Here is a 14,173-nt window from a genome sequence, read left to right as displayed (position 1 = left end):
CCTCACGCGCGCACCTGCGCTGCTCACTAACATCTCCGGTCGCGCCGTGTGAGTGGAGCACGACGGTATCACGCTCGTACCCCCCGCTCTCTTCCGGTTGACTGCGATACCGGCTGGCAACGCCGAAAAGAGATCTGGTCGCCCCTTGTGATATCGATCTCACGATTGCAGTGATGCGTGCGAGCGGAGCGTGGCGTGGCGTGCTCATCGCCATGTCTTTCACGATCACGACCTCGCCTGATCGCATCGGCCCCCGCAAACCTCGCCTCTCGCTGTGAACCCCTTTCTCCATCTCCGCCGGTCCCGGCCCTCTCTGCCTTCTCTCGTCCATCGCTGGTCCACTCGCCCACTCGCCCCTTATTCCCCGCTATCTGCGTCTTTCGTCGTCCCGGTTCCTCGATATCGCTTACTTGAGGTGGGCCCGTCCCGCGGTGCAACACCATCGCCGTCATCACATTGATACCAGCGGACATCGTAACGCCCTTCGTGAAATCAGCCAGCTGATCAGCAGCTTGCCCATGGCCTCAACCACACTCTCTGTTCTTCTTTGAAGCAGAGAAAGAAGCTACGTCGTCGTCGTCGTCGTCGCTGAGCCGCGCCTCGACTCTTGTCTCCCTCTCGTGCCACGCCACGCCCAGCCTCGTCCTCCCCGCCCCCGGGGAAATTCGCCGGGCCCAGCTTTTTTTGAGGCGCACACCCTCGTGGGCGGGCAAGCAGGCAGCATGGGCATCGCAGCGCAATCAGCCTAGACCCCCCCTTTTTTTTCTCTCACCTGCCATCAGCAACACCACTAGCGTGTCTACCAGTGTGACTTGGAGCGTGTCGTGGATTGTACGATGATCCGATGTAGTCTGTGACGTTTGCCGCCGTGCGAGAAGAAGTTTTCGTCTCTGGCTGTCGGGACAAGGTACCAAGGCGGCCCCGCAGACTGGAGACGGACGGCGACCACCCGCACGCACGCACGCACGCGGGGGTCGTTTCTGGAGCCCAAATGCGAACGACGGAGTAAACCGCTCCCGAGGGAGAGGCGAGCGTCGGTCGCAGAGGCGAGACGAGACCGAGGCCAAAGCCAAACTTGAACTTGCGTCGTCAAGAAGAGAGACAGACGACGACGACAAGACCGTGGCTGAGAGAGAGACCCGGTGATTCAGGCCACCGCTTGCTTGCTTGCTTTTGCCTCGCCCCCCTCCCTCTCGCCCCCACTTGGAACGCCCCCCTCCGTTCTTTCTCTCACTCAGCTCAGCCTCCTCCGACGCAGCGGCAGACTCCAATCTCACGACTCCATCCGCCGTCGTCCACACTCTTCACCTGTTCACCATCACCACCATAACCCCACAACAACGCTGTCCCTATCAGCTATCAGCTAGCATCACTTGCTGCGCCAACTCCTCATCGCCACACGACACATCCAAGGCGGGCGCCAAACTTCGGCTTCCCTCTGCAGTCGGCCCCGACTATTCTCATCTTTCCCTCGTCATCACTACCATCGTCAAAAGAGGACTGATAGCCATACAACGTGAGTACTCGCCATCCATCCATCCATGCACATCTCGGAGTCAGCCCTATGCTTCGCCAATCCGCTATCACGAGCGCAGCGCATATACGGGCCATTTGCTTTCGAGGCGAGAAAAGGCCGTCTCCGAAACGCTTGGACCTCCCTCCTCGATCGTCGGACGCGCTCGCTCCCTTCATCGATTGCAAACCCCGCTTCCCCATCCTTTGAAGCACACTATGGAGGTCATGTCCCCTTGATTCCCCCGCATCCTCACTCTCACGCTCCCCTCTGCAATTAGTCCACGACGGCAAGACTGACCCTCCTCCTTCCAACCACACAGACACAGCCTCTTTCTCTTCCCACCCTCCCACTCACCAATATGGAGTCCGTCGCCGCTGCGCCCGCTGCGCACGACGAAGCTCCTCAGGCTGCGTCGTACGTCGTCGACAAGTCGCAGATCCCTCGACCCTACAAGTGTCCGCTCTGTGACCGAGCTTTCTACAGGCGTAAGTACCAGCGATAGGGGAAGAGACACGATACTGAGCATCCGTAGCTGACAGACTCGCCCGTCACCCCTGTCTGTACCACTTCCAGTCGAGCATCAGACCCGTCACATCCGCACTCATACGGGCGAGAAGCCTCATGTCTGCACTTTCCCAGGTTGCGAGAAGCGCTTCTCTCGTTCAGACGAACTTACTCGGCATTTGCGCATTCACCAAAATGGTGGGACTCATGCCAAGAAGGACGACGTGAGCGGCGGTGGACAGGCAAAGGCCTCAAAGGGTCCTGGCGGTGCAGGTGCGAAGAAGACGGGCAGGGGCTCGTCAGATCATCACGTCAAGTGGCACCTCGGGGAGGACGGAGGCAGTGATGATGAGCAGCACAACCATCACCCACACCATGCTAGCATGCGTCCTCCTCCGGCGAGTCAGGAGATGTCCGCTCTCGCCATGCTCGCACAGGATGAGCTGCAGGAGATCCACAAGCAGGAAGAGGCAGGCAGGAGACCACCTCACACCATGCACCAGCACCAGCAGTACTACGGCTATGGGTACCCTCACCCTCCGCCGCCCGAGGCAATGTCCCATCATCCTCAATACCCAGGCTACGTCTACGGCGGTGGCCCCCCTCCTCCTGGTACTGCTCCTCGCCACGGCCTGCCTCCCGTCACTGCCACTCCAGTGGCCGGCGGTGCACCAGCAGAGCGACCCCCTGGCTGCGCTCACTCAGACTGCCATCGCTCCTACAACGAGCGCATCGCAGCTGCTCTTGCGCCTCTGCATCACCAGGCATCCGGCATGCAGCCTCCTCCCCCTCCTCAATCTACTGCACCGCCCGCAGCCCCCTATGGCTACTCGTACGGTCCTCGCCCTCCAGTCCCTGCCTATGGTTCTCACGTCATTCGCACGCTCGCGTCAAATCCATCAAGCATGCCCAGCAGTCGCGAGCACTCGCCCCGCTTCTCCCCCCAGGACTCCAACATGAGCGGCGAATACACGAGCGACGGCGAAGGTCAGACTCACGAGGACTACCGCCGAGGAGCCGCCAAGCATGGAGGCGTCCCCGCCCCTTTCATGCTTCCTCAGCCCCGCCTGGCTGCTCCTGGCCCGCCTCAAGCACCATCTGCGGCTTCACATGCGCTCCCGCACGCAGAATGGACCCCTTCCAGCAGCCCCGTCCTCGGCCCGCTCAAGAGCATGAGTCTCTTCTCGCACACGGTGCCCAACTCGCCCTACCCTTCGCGCCCTGGTTCGCCCACTCGCAGGCAGTCGCCGCCTGACCACCACACGTCGCCCGTCCATCACGCTGCGCCAGTTCACGTCGCAGGGCAAGGTCACCACCCGTCGCACCGTCATCGTTCGCACCCGTACGCCACGGGCTCGCAGTCACACCACCACCTGCCGTCCCTCGCAGGCACATCGTCCGCGCGCGTCAGCGGCCATACTACGCCCACCGACGAGCACAACACCTCGCTGTCGCGCACGAGTTCCCACGCCTTTGGCGGCAGCAACTCGTCAAGCAGCCTCTCGCTTAGTGCCTACCACTTGAGCGGACCGACCCCGGACCCTCGTCGCCTCGTCAAGGAGCAGAACCGCACGCCCTCTGATTCGCTCGTGGCCCGATCAGCAGGTGGATCAAGAACGCATCTGCCCTCCCTGGCAGAGGCGTCTGGCTCGTCTTCCTCTTCACGCCAGCTCCCTTCGCTCTTTGCCCACCCGCAACATCAATCTGCTCACCACTCACCACTCCACTCGGTAGCAAACGGCCACCACCACGCGACGCACGCGCACAACTTCCATCCGTACGGCAGCTCAGCGAAGCGTAGTGCTTCAAGATCCGCTCCGGCTAGTCGCGCCACCTCACCATTGACGTCGCCACAGTTGTCGCACGCTCAGCTGCGTCAGGCGCCTGCGGCCAGCCACTCGCGACAGTCGTCCAACTCGCACGGCGAGCTCAGCCCGCCACCACGTGTCGGCTCAGGAGCGTACGGTCGACCAGGTCACTCAAGTGTGCAGCACTCCCCTCAGGCCTCCTTTGCCTTGCCAATCAGCTCCCGCTCCCGTCCAACGTCGCCTCAGTCTGGCTCAGGGCACCACACGGTCTTGCCTCCTTTGTTGCGCAGGACTAACAGTAATGGCCCACAAGGTGGGGATGCTATCTTGAATGGCGGCAGTTCCAATGGTGTCAGTGGCAAGTCCCACAAGAGCTTGTTCGCCATGACGCCCATCCACGCCAATGGAAGCGCCAGTGCGGGTACCTCGCCGAACCAGCCTGTGGCTCTCCCGCCTATCTCCTCGTTGGATCAGGGGAGGAGTAGGAGCGAGGAGGCAATGGAGACGAGTGCATGAGTGCTGCGCTACTCCGTTCCTACACTTTCTCATCCGCCTGGCTTGACTTTTCCTCTCTGCTCTTGTTCACGATCACCTATAGACGAGCTCGGCGCACGATGCCTGCTCACCCCGCCCTTTCTCCCTCCCTCAAGCCAGTCGAGCCTCATCCACCACCTCTCCTCTCCTTTCTTTCCTTAATGTCCCTTGTATTGCTATCCACCTCTCGAAGCTTCACGCGGCTAGATACAATCGCTCAACAGATAGATGCGTCACCCTTTCTCTCTCTGTCTGAGAGCTGCTTGTGAGGCGTGGCTGAGTACGACGTGACTTTGATCGTGGGGGGGGGCTGAGCTCTGCGAAGGCGCGGCTGGTGGCTCGTGGCTCGCGTTCCTCTGTCCGCTCCGCCTGTCCGTCCGTCTTTTGGCTTGACGCCGCTCGCTCGGATCATCCTGGTCCATCCTCTCATCTTGAACTCCTGCATATAGGTGCGGGGCTCTACTTCTCGAGCCCAACACTCGACGCTGCTATCATGTCGACCTCAGCTACCTCGACACCCCGTCGCTCCTCGCGCCGTCTCTCATCGCGCTCCGCCTCCGTCGAGACGAGCAGCGCAGCCCCTTCGACTTCTAGCACGCCTGCGCGAAGCACGAGGCGGAGCGTTGGACCAGCAGTCGTCAAGGAGGAGGCGAGCGACGACGATGAAGCCGATCGTGCTCTTCTCAGCTCGCCGCCGCCGGCGAGGACGCCAAGGGCTTCGCGTTCTCGAGTAACAAGGACGCCGGTGTTGATGGAGAGGGACGAGGATGAAGAGGAAGATGAGCTGAGGGAGGTAGCCACGCCAAGCCGAGCTGGAAAGGCTAGGAAACCACGAGCTTCCAAGACGCCGCGGACCTCGACCAATAGTAGCAGCAATGGAACGAAGAGAAGACCTCCTACACCTGAGATAGTACCTTCTAAACCTGAGGACGAGCTATTAGAGGAGGAGTTGGAGCAGGAAGAGGAAATCGAGGCAGAAGCGGACGAGACGCTCGCTGCTATGGGCACGTTCTCGACCCCGCTGCAGAATGGATCGTCAAGACCTCCTATCAGTGAAGAAACGCAGCAGTCGCCCACTCCCACAGCGGCGCCCTCGCCTCGCGCTCTGCGGCGCCTAGTACTCCGGCAACGTCTCCTCTCCCTCCTTTCCTCGCTGGGCCCTCTTCTCCCACCCTTGCTCATCCTCCTCTCCCTCACTCTCTTCCTCTGCCTCCCAACGCCAACCCCACCCATTGCCAAAAGGACCTACGTAGACGAGAATGCCCTCCAGCCGGCGTCGGCCAACGTATACTGGGAGTGGGACGATGTAGGCTTGTGCGACGAGCTGGCAAGGGAGATTAGGGAGGAGGTGCAGTGGAAGAGCGAGATGGATAGGGCCAAGTGGGTGCGAGGGAAGCTTATAGGGTTCGGATTGGATCCACATGAGCAGGAGTGGGCTTTTGCATTGCCGGGAGGGAGAAGTAAGGAGGGAGCCAACGCTTATGCTAGGTGGTGGAGCCCAAGAGGAGATGGAAGGGAGGCCATGGTCATCTCTGCCAGCTGGGAAAGTCGATGGGACGGCTCAGACGACCCAGACGCGTCATCGGATAGCAACGACAGTGGCTCTCCTCGGCCCGAAGGCCCTCGCATCAACGTCCGCGGCGTTGCGACGGTGCTCGGTCTCGCCCGTCACCTCACAACGCACGCACGCTCACACTGGAGCAAAGACCTCATTTTCCTCATCTCCTCCGGCCACCTCGAAGGGGCTCACGCCTTCACTCAAGCATACTACGGCTTGACCTCCCCCAATCTCCGCCGTGACGAGGTGCAAGCAGCACAGGGAGCTATGCTGTGGAATGCGGTAGGCGTGGACTACCCGAGCGACTCGTTTGAGAGCCTAGCTGTGCTGCATACGGGTATCGATGGGCAGGTGCCTAATCTCGATGTTGTGAATACACTCGGGAGGGTGGCGGATATTATGGGCAGGGTGCCCGTCCGCCTGCCCGGGACGGATGTAGATTTCAAAGATGCGATAGATGGGGAGCATGGAGGAGGATGGGGCTGGCTCGGTAGACTTTTGGAAGACGAACTGCACTGGGGCTGGCGCGGCGTAGCCAAGTATCGCAAGGCCGCGCTCAACATCCTTTCCCAGCTCGGCGGGCTTGCAGCATCCTTCCCAGAAGGACCGCACGCCCTTCTCTTGCGGCACCACGTAGATGCAATCACCCTGTACGCCACACCCGCCAGAGGGCCGTACGGCTTTTGGCACATGGGGAGGATACTGGTGTCGCAGGTCACGAGCTATTCGAACCTCATTGAAAGGTTGCACCACTCGCAATTCTTCTATCTGCTGGGGATCGGACCTGATTGGTTTGTCCAGCTGGGCATCTATCTGCCCGTGGCGCTCCTTGTGAGCGTGGCATTGACGCTTGCTGGGATCGGGAGGTGGTCGGCGGAAGGCAGGCGCGCCAGGGTGGGAAAGGAGGCGCTGGTCGGTAGGCTGATGGAGGCGGCCGGTGGGCAAGATGAGGAAGCGGAAGACGTGCCGCTGATGTACCCTATGGACATGGATCTGCGTCTCGACGTCGCATCGCTGCAGGCGTCGGAGCGCGACCTCGCCGACACCCTCTCTCAGCTCGATGCACTCTCGAGACCCGTTGGAACGGCTCTGCTTGCCATGGTTGCTTGTCACCTTGTGGGGTACGTCGCCCTCATGGTCTTCACCTCGTCAGACGTCTACGCGGCAGGAGGCTCTCTCGGCGTCATGCAGCGCCAGGCTGCCCAGTTCAACAGCATCCTCGTGGGTGGCGCCTTTCTGGTCCTTGCAGCCACGACTCTGATGGGCGGTAGCGACGCGCCCTCGCCTTGGCAGCGTCGCACCCGGAGGGTAGGCCACCTCGTCCATGCATTCACCCTGCTTCACGCGGGCGCCATCATTGCAGTGCTGAGCGTCCTCAACTGGAGCGCGGCGGTCGTTCTCGGTTTCCTCATCATGGGTCCCCTCTACCTCCTCCCGGTGAGCAAAGCAGACGGCGATACAAGACAGTTGCGTCGTTGGGGTACCGCAGTCCTCGCCTTGGTAGCCATCTTCGCACTCCTACCGTGGAATCTTGCTCTCCTTCTCGACATCATCACCAAGCGGTATGGCTCTTCGCTGTACTTCTCGCAACTCCTATCGTGGCCGTTGCGCTTCGACGTTGAGTATCTGCTGACAAAGGCGTGGTATCAGCATCACATCCTCGCCACGTCGTGCTTGCCGCTTGTGGCGATGGCATACACGCCGCTCCTTATTCAGGCGGGGCTAGCTCTGGTGCTGACGGCGGTCTAGCGAGAGAGTTGACAATAGATTGTATTTGCTGTTGTGCGTTGCTCATTCGTAGCCGTGGGTCGTGAATGGCCGGATCGCCGCCGCGGCTGGGGTGTCTCTTCTGTGGCTCGCTTCATTTCTCCGTCCGCTTCTCCGCCTCTCCGCCTCTCCGCCTGGCTCGGATTGACAACCGCTCAGGCCTCCTCCGCGCTTTCTTCTTTCCCTTCCGCCTTCCATCATCCTAATCCCCAAGGGAGATCAGTCGCAGACGGGCATAGATACAGTGAGCATTCATCTTGATGCTCCTTCGCCGGCTCTGTTGCTCCCTCTCCTCAACGCCGCGCTCCTTCTTCGTTGCTCCGTCCAACTTGGCCCGACGCCACAACTCCTTTGCCACGATGGCCACCGCGATGCCATCAGCTAATGGGCACGCCTCACCGCCCCCCTCACTCGGCGACGTGCGTGGCAACATGAAACTGCTCCAATCCTTCGCCCTTCCCTACGCCCCTGATATGAAGGTGCAAAAGTGGAAGAGCACCCGCACTGGCCTCACCTTGGTATGGGCAGACTTCCCTTCTCCCCTCCTCAATGCCTACATGACCGTCCCCACCGAGATCTTTACTGACTCGGGGGTCCCTCACACATTGGAGCATCTCATCTTCTTGGGTTCGCACGACTACCCTTACAAGGGCATCTTGGACTCACTAGCCAACCGCAGCTTTGCATCGGGGACGAATGCGTGGACCGCAAACGACCATACGGCCTATACCATCACGACTGCTTCCTCTGATGGCTTCTTGAGGATGTTGCCCGTGTATGCGGACCACCTCTTCCGACCTACCATCACAGATGCAGGCTTCACGACGGAGGTGTACCACGTCGATGGCAAGGGGCATGATGCTGGTGTCGTCTTCTCGGAGATGCAAGGCAGGGAGAACACGAGTGGAGACCTGATGGAGTTGAGGATGCAGCGCAGCCTTTATCCTGAAGGGAATGCGTATCGCAGTGAGACGGGTGGGCTGATGGACAAGTTGAGGGTGTTGACGGCACAAGAGATCAGGGACTACCATGCAAAGTACTACGCGCCGCATAACACCGCCTTGGTAGTTACCGGCCCGTTACCCCTGGCCCAGCTCATCGATACCGTCAACAGCATCGACGATGGACTGATCGCAGCCGGAAAGGCTCCAGGTCCCTCGGGTCCACCAGGCTGGCTTCGCCCCTTCCTCGAGACTCCCTCTGCCACGCCACCCATCATCGACGGCTCCCTACGCGGCGATTTGCCCTCTCTCACCCCAATTGACGCAGACGTCGCTTCCTCTCGCGATCCTCTGCGACGTCAGACGACCGTCGAGTTCCCTGAGGAGGACGAGAGCATGGGAGAAGTCTACATCTCCTGGGTTGGTCCCAAGCTGGGCAGCTGGATAGAAGAAGAAGCAATCAGCGTCTTATCCACCTACCTCACAGACTCGGCCGTCTCGCCCGTGCAACGCGCCTTTGTCGAGCGAGACGATCCGTTGTGCACCGACGTCTACCTCTCGCAGGAGAGCAAGGCGGGCAGTGGAATCATCTCCGCGCTCTTCACGTCTGTACCGACGGCAAAGCTCGCGCAGCTTGATGGCGAGCTGCTCGCTCTGCTCAAGAAGATTGCAAAGGAAGGCATCGACATGCAACGTATGCAGCTCTGCATTCGACGTGACCGCGTCAAGCTGATGAATCATCTCGAGACCAAGACGAGCGAATCCTTTGCCGACGTGCTCATCCAAGATCACCTCTACGGGGACGCGGGAGGCAAAGACCTCTTCACCTGCATGGACGATGTGGCCCGTTACGAGGTTCTGGCGGGGTGGACCAGCGCACAATGGGCGCAGCTCATCGACCGTTGGCTCGTCTGCAACGCACGAATGGTCGTGCTGGGCAAGCCGAGCAAGACGCTCCAGAAGTCGTTGCGCAAAGACACCAAGGCTTTGGAGAAGAAGCGCAAGGCCGCTTTGGGTGAGGAGGGGCTCAAGGAGCTGACTGAGAAGCTGGACAAGGCGAGGGCGGAGAACGATCGTCCGATTCCGGATGAAATACTGAGTGGGTTTAGAATTCCGAGCGAGGAGAGTATACAGTGGATCCAAAGTGGGCGTCGCTTGATAGGGAAGGCACCCGTCTCTGATGGTGTGGTGGAAGGGCAGGTCTCGAAGATCGCAGATGATGGCCAGACCACGCCGCTAGACAAGGTTCTGGACGACCACCTCGCTCCGGAGCTGGACGGCCCACAACTCCCGTTCCCCATCCACTTTACTCAAGTCCCCTCGGCATTCTTGACAGTCTCCCTCGTCTTCCCTACGACGCACCTCGCTCCTCACCTGCGGCCGCTACTCCAGCTCTACCTCTCCACCCTCTTCTCACTTCCCCTCCAAAAGCTGGACGGTAGCGCTGCCACGCTCAGCTACGAGGACGTAGTGCGTGGCCTGGACGACGATACCGTCGAATACGATGCCGGGCTGGGTGTCGGAGGCGGATTCGCAGAAAACGTCTGCATCGAGGTCAAAGTCGAGCGCAATCGCTACGCCGAAGCTGTGGGGTGGTTGCGCGACCTGCTTTGGGGCTCGCAATTTAGCGTAGACAGGCTGCGCGTTTCCGTTGCCAAGACGACGCAGTCTCTTCCAGAGCTCAAGAGGGACGGCAGAGGTATTAGCTGGAGTTTGCTGCGCAGCTTGACCCACGATGAGGGGAAGTCGAGCAATGTCTCTACTTCGATTCTCAGGATGCTGGAGTTTATGCCCGCCTTGAGCGAGAGGCTGGGTAGCAAGCCGGAGGAGGTGGTGGGCGAGCTGGAGGAAGTAAGGCGCAGTGTTTTCAGACTGGACAATATGGTCGCCGCGGTGGGCGGTGATGTGGTGGGCAGTGGCGGGAAGAACGCTTTGCAGCCCTGGCGTCAATTGGCAGAGAGTGTTGCGGCAAAGCAGCAAGCCAACAACTCCGCGTCATCGGCTTCGCCGGTCCATCTTCCGTGGTCGCGCTCTGTCCTCACTCCCTTGGGACGTCAGCCCAGCAAGACGGGCCTCCTCGCCTCTCTCCCCACAGTCGAATCATCTTACGCAGTCTTCACCTCTCGCGGGCCCAACTCGTACGCACACCCAGACCATCCAGCTCTCGTCGTCACCGTGGCCATGCTCAACGCTCTGGAATCCGTCCTGTGGCGACACGTCCGCGGCGCTGGCTTGGCATACGGGGCAAGCCTGCGCATCGATGTCGAAGCGGGGCAGCTCCACTTCAGCCTGTACCGTGCACCTGACAGCGCCAGGGCTTTCCAGGAGGCGAAGCGGGTCGTACAGGCCGTCGCCGGTGTGAGGGAGTGGGCTGGATCCAAGGGAAAGGATGGGAAGCCATCCGGTCTTCCTGCACCAAGCTTCACACAGACCGATCTCGACTCGGCCAAATCGCTGCTGCACTACAATGTGGCCGAGGGAGTCTCCACCGTCTCCCTTTGCGCGGGCGAAGTCTTCTCCGACGAGCTCCTTCGTTGCGCTCCCGCTGGACGAGGACGTGGTCGTGCCCTCCTTTCAAAGGTGGCCTCCGTTACCCTCGAAGACGTGCAGCGCGTCTTGCGCGAATGGGTCTGTCCCGTCTTCGAGGCCCAGACGAGCATTGCCGCCATTGTCGGGTCAGAGGCGCGAATGGGTGAGATCGAGAAGTGTCTGAGGGAGCAGGAGGGGTATGAGGTGAGAAGGAAGACATTGCCCATTGTTAAGGGAGCGAAGGATGCTAAGGGTGAGGAGAGTAGCGGGGATGAGAGCATGAGTGGGAGTGAGAGTGGAAGTGAGAGTGAATCGGGGAGCGAGAGTGAGAGTGAAGAGAGCGAGGTGGATGGGAAGAAGGGAAAGTTATAGATTGTGATATTGTTCAGGGAGGCTAATGGTAGCTTAGTGGCAAAAAGGGCGACGATCCTTCGTGGTGTGCTGTTGTAGGGAGGCGGCGAGGCTTGACAGCGAGAGAAAGTGCGGTAAGTCAGCCTTTGTGTCCGACGCGCATGCAGCGAAGCTACCCACCTGAATTTCCTGCGCATCGTCTGGCCAAGTCGCGACGCTACACGACTCTCCGTCCAGCTAAACGCAGCAATCATCAGCTGTCCAGTTGCCAACGCAGGCGGGCTGGCTCTCGCTGCGAAGTGAAGCGTACTCTTCATTTCAGCGATAACTGCCAGCCGCTGAGAGAAGTGCAGACTCACCAGGTGTTGGTCAAGAGCGAACGACAGCAGGCGTCGCCGGTTGACATGGTTCCTTCGGGTGGAGCAGCCTGGACGAGAAGTAGGCAGACAATGGTGAACAGTGCCACCGTACTGCTGGAAAGCGCCGTGCCTGTCACAAGGCGGGATGTGAGGATCTTCATCGTCGCGGCGGCTTGGTTGAGATTGTTCGACGAGGTGGCGCCCAACTCTGATGGGGAGGACAAAGCATTGTGCTGTCCAAAAGGCTCGTGACGGTAACGGCTCGATGGTGATGGGCCGAGGGCACGCGTCGAGGGAGCTGGCAGTGGACTACCGTGACCAGTCGGATCCTCACGCTCGCACAACTGCAGCTTGCGCTCCTGCTGCCCTTGCCCAGCGGCTCATGAGTGGCAAGGATCATCGGGGCACGTCGTGACTTCTGCGAGCGACTTGACCCTAGCGCTGGCTCTCCAACCTGTCTTGTCAGCCAATCCTCAACCCCTTGATTCTGTCATCATGCTCTGCCACAAGTCCGTATTCGCCATCATCTGTGCGCTGCTCATTGCAAGCGGCTTTGCCCAGGCCAAGTCTTCGCCTGAGCGGGCCGACCTCTCTACGCGTTTCGTCCATTCCACCTTGCCCAGCGATTGCGCTGGTGGTACCGTTTACTGCTTGACGTACGTACAGGAGCTTGTCTCAGCTGTGTGCCTGAGTTGTTTCGCTTATCCCCGATTTCTGACACCTTGGCAGCGCTCAGAAGGGCTTTGACGCCAGCCCCGCACTGAGCAATCTCGGCTGCACTGTTGCGAGGTCGATCGACCACGACAACGACAATTGTGAGTCGTCAAAAGCGCGTCTGGTCATGCGCAACGCACCTGATGGCACCACTTCCCTCCCTCCGTTCAGGGGTCTCGTACCTCATCAACGGTGAGCTCTCTCGTCAGTAGCATGCACACACAAAACTGACGCTTGCCCTCCCTGACAGGCCCGTGCTCTGGCACCGTCGAGTCAGTTCAGTCTCCGCCAGATTCACCCCTCACCTGCCGCCATTCTGATGCGCTCTTCTCTTCATGCTATACAGACTCCTCTGCCCTCTCGGAAACAACGAGCCTGCCAATCATCGCGCCCGCATGAGCTTCACCTTCGGACCCACTTCTTCGTTGAGCACATCCGACCAGTATCTCATTGGCGTTACGAGCGACGGCAAAAGACTTCAAGTCGCACCCAGTAGGTCGGGAACCGTTTCGACGAAGGTGACAGGTGCTGATCTGCAAGCTTGTGAGTGCGGTGTGTCACACCAGAAGAAAGCATGAGGCATGACACTGACATTTCTGTGCAGGGTGCAAGTTCTGGCCCTGAACAGTTACGACGAGATGGAGAAAGACGACGTGTCGAAAGAAGCAAATGAGCGCATCGACTGCTACCAGTCCTTGCAGTCTGTATCGACCGCGAACACTGTCAACTCTATCCTTTGTCACTTCTTCGCGTGGCTCACTCACAGAGAATGAAGTCAACAAAGCCAATGTCTGTGATCAGCGTATCCATGTCCCCTGTGGCGGCATCAAGGATCTGCCTATCGCTAGAGAGACCCGCGATTTGCTTGTCGAGAGTGTGCATGTGGGAAAGTCCACCCTTCTGGCTGAAAGCAAAGTCCACCAAACCCTCGCCTTGTACGGTAAGCCCGCCGGGGTACATCTCGGAGCAGGTCATCCTGCGCGTCCCAGTCAGAAAGGACTCTCTGCGAGGATCCTCCGAATGACAGGGCTAACTTACCTGACTTGGCCCGCACAGTTGCCTGTCCAGCGTGAAAGCTTTTCTTCAGCTCGCCGCGCCTTGTCCGATATTTCTACCGCATGCTGCTTACCATTGAAGAAGTAGGTGCGCCCTGAAAAGGAAGCAGCGTCAGTTTCGAGTTTCTATCACTGTCGCGCCGCTCCTCTTTACACTCACACTGCTTCGCATCATCATCCGAGTGCCCACTAGCCACGCACCACAAGTTCTTGAAGCCCTGGTATGCGTTTGTAGCCAGCTCGACTCTGCAGCGCCACCGTGTGAGGGTACACGTCAGTTGCGCTGGGCAGCCGTACACATGGATTCTACTCACGTGAGGCAGTAAAAAGGGCCATCGCAGATGGGCGGCAAAGTAGGTAGAGGTACTCGGCGATTCAGCTTGGTTGCCACGGGCGAAGCCTGACTGCTGCTAGACAGCATGAAGAAAGCGATGCAAACGAGGACTTGGAGTTGAGGGCAGAGCATGTCGCACGACGCTGATGCCAGTACGTGACGGTTTACCAGAAAGCTCGATAGCGCCCAGAGAGGGGGCTCAA

The 14,173-nt window shown here is 59.8% G+C and overlaps 5 protein-coding genes across 5 annotated transcripts; 4 read left to right on the top strand and 1 right to left on the bottom strand.

Moving 5' to 3' along the window:
• Positions 1-1,521: 1,521 nt before the first annotated feature.
• Positions 1,522-4,600, top strand: BDZ90DRAFT_88598 (hypothetical protein). The gene is made up of 2 exons (XM_025509924.1): positions 1,522-2,001; positions 2,090-4,600. The coding sequence occupies exons 1-2, from the start codon at positions 1,875-1,877 to the stop codon at positions 4,342-4,344; spliced, it is 2,382 nt and encodes a 793-aa protein (XP_025359525.1). The 5' UTR covers positions 1,522-1,874; the 3' UTR covers positions 4,345-4,600.
• A 762-nt stretch (positions 4,601-5,362) lies between these two features.
• BDZ90DRAFT_256130 (hypothetical protein) lies at positions 5,363-7,707 on the top strand (the record flags this gene model as incomplete). The annotated part of the gene is made up of 2 exons (XM_025507877.1): positions 5,363-6,814; positions 6,977-7,707. 2 exons carry the CDS (start codon positions 5,363-5,365, stop codon positions 7,667-7,669), a joined length of 2,145 nt encoding a protein of 714 aa, XP_025359524.1. The 3' UTR covers positions 7,670-7,707.
• Positions 7,708-7,883: 176 nt separating this feature from the next.
• Positions 7,884-11,546, top strand: BDZ90DRAFT_234522 (hypothetical protein). Its single transcript, XM_025507050.1, has one exon. It carries the CDS (start codon positions 7,948-7,950, stop codon positions 11,527-11,529), a length of 3,582 nt encoding a protein of 1,193 aa, XP_025359523.1. The 5' UTR covers positions 7,884-7,947; the 3' UTR covers positions 11,530-11,546.
• Positions 11,547-12,362: 816 nt separating this feature from the next.
• BDZ90DRAFT_281897 (hypothetical protein) lies at positions 12,363-13,366 on the top strand (the record flags this gene model as incomplete). The annotated part of the gene is made up of 6 exons (XM_025509406.1): positions 12,363-12,523; positions 12,597-12,682; positions 12,753-12,773; positions 12,832-12,853; positions 12,928-13,124; positions 13,186-13,366. 6 exons carry the CDS (start codon positions 12,363-12,365, stop codon positions 13,203-13,205), a joined length of 507 nt encoding a protein of 168 aa, XP_025359522.1. The 3' UTR covers positions 13,206-13,366.
• On the bottom strand, positions 13,267-14,057 carry BDZ90DRAFT_281896 (hypothetical protein; the record flags this gene model as incomplete). Its single annotated transcript, XM_025509405.1, has 5 exons — positions 13,267-13,283; positions 13,346-13,557; positions 13,620-13,731; positions 13,797-13,882; positions 13,951-14,057. The coding sequence occupies 5 exons, from the start codon at positions 14,055-14,057 to the stop codon at positions 13,267-13,269; spliced, it is 534 nt and encodes a 177-aa protein (XP_025359521.1).
• Positions 14,058-14,173: the final 116 nt, after the last annotated feature.

This window comes from Jaminaea rosea (assembly GCF_003144245.1).
Source record: "Jaminaea rosea strain MCA 5214 unplaced genomic scaffold BDZ90scaffold_17, whole genome shotgun sequence".
In the NCBI taxonomy this organism is placed as follows: Eukaryota; Fungi; Basidiomycota; class Exobasidiomycetes; order Microstromatales; genus Jaminaea; species Jaminaea rosea.
Note: the sequence above shows the minus strand (reverse complement) of the source record. Positions and strands in the feature narration are given on the sequence as shown.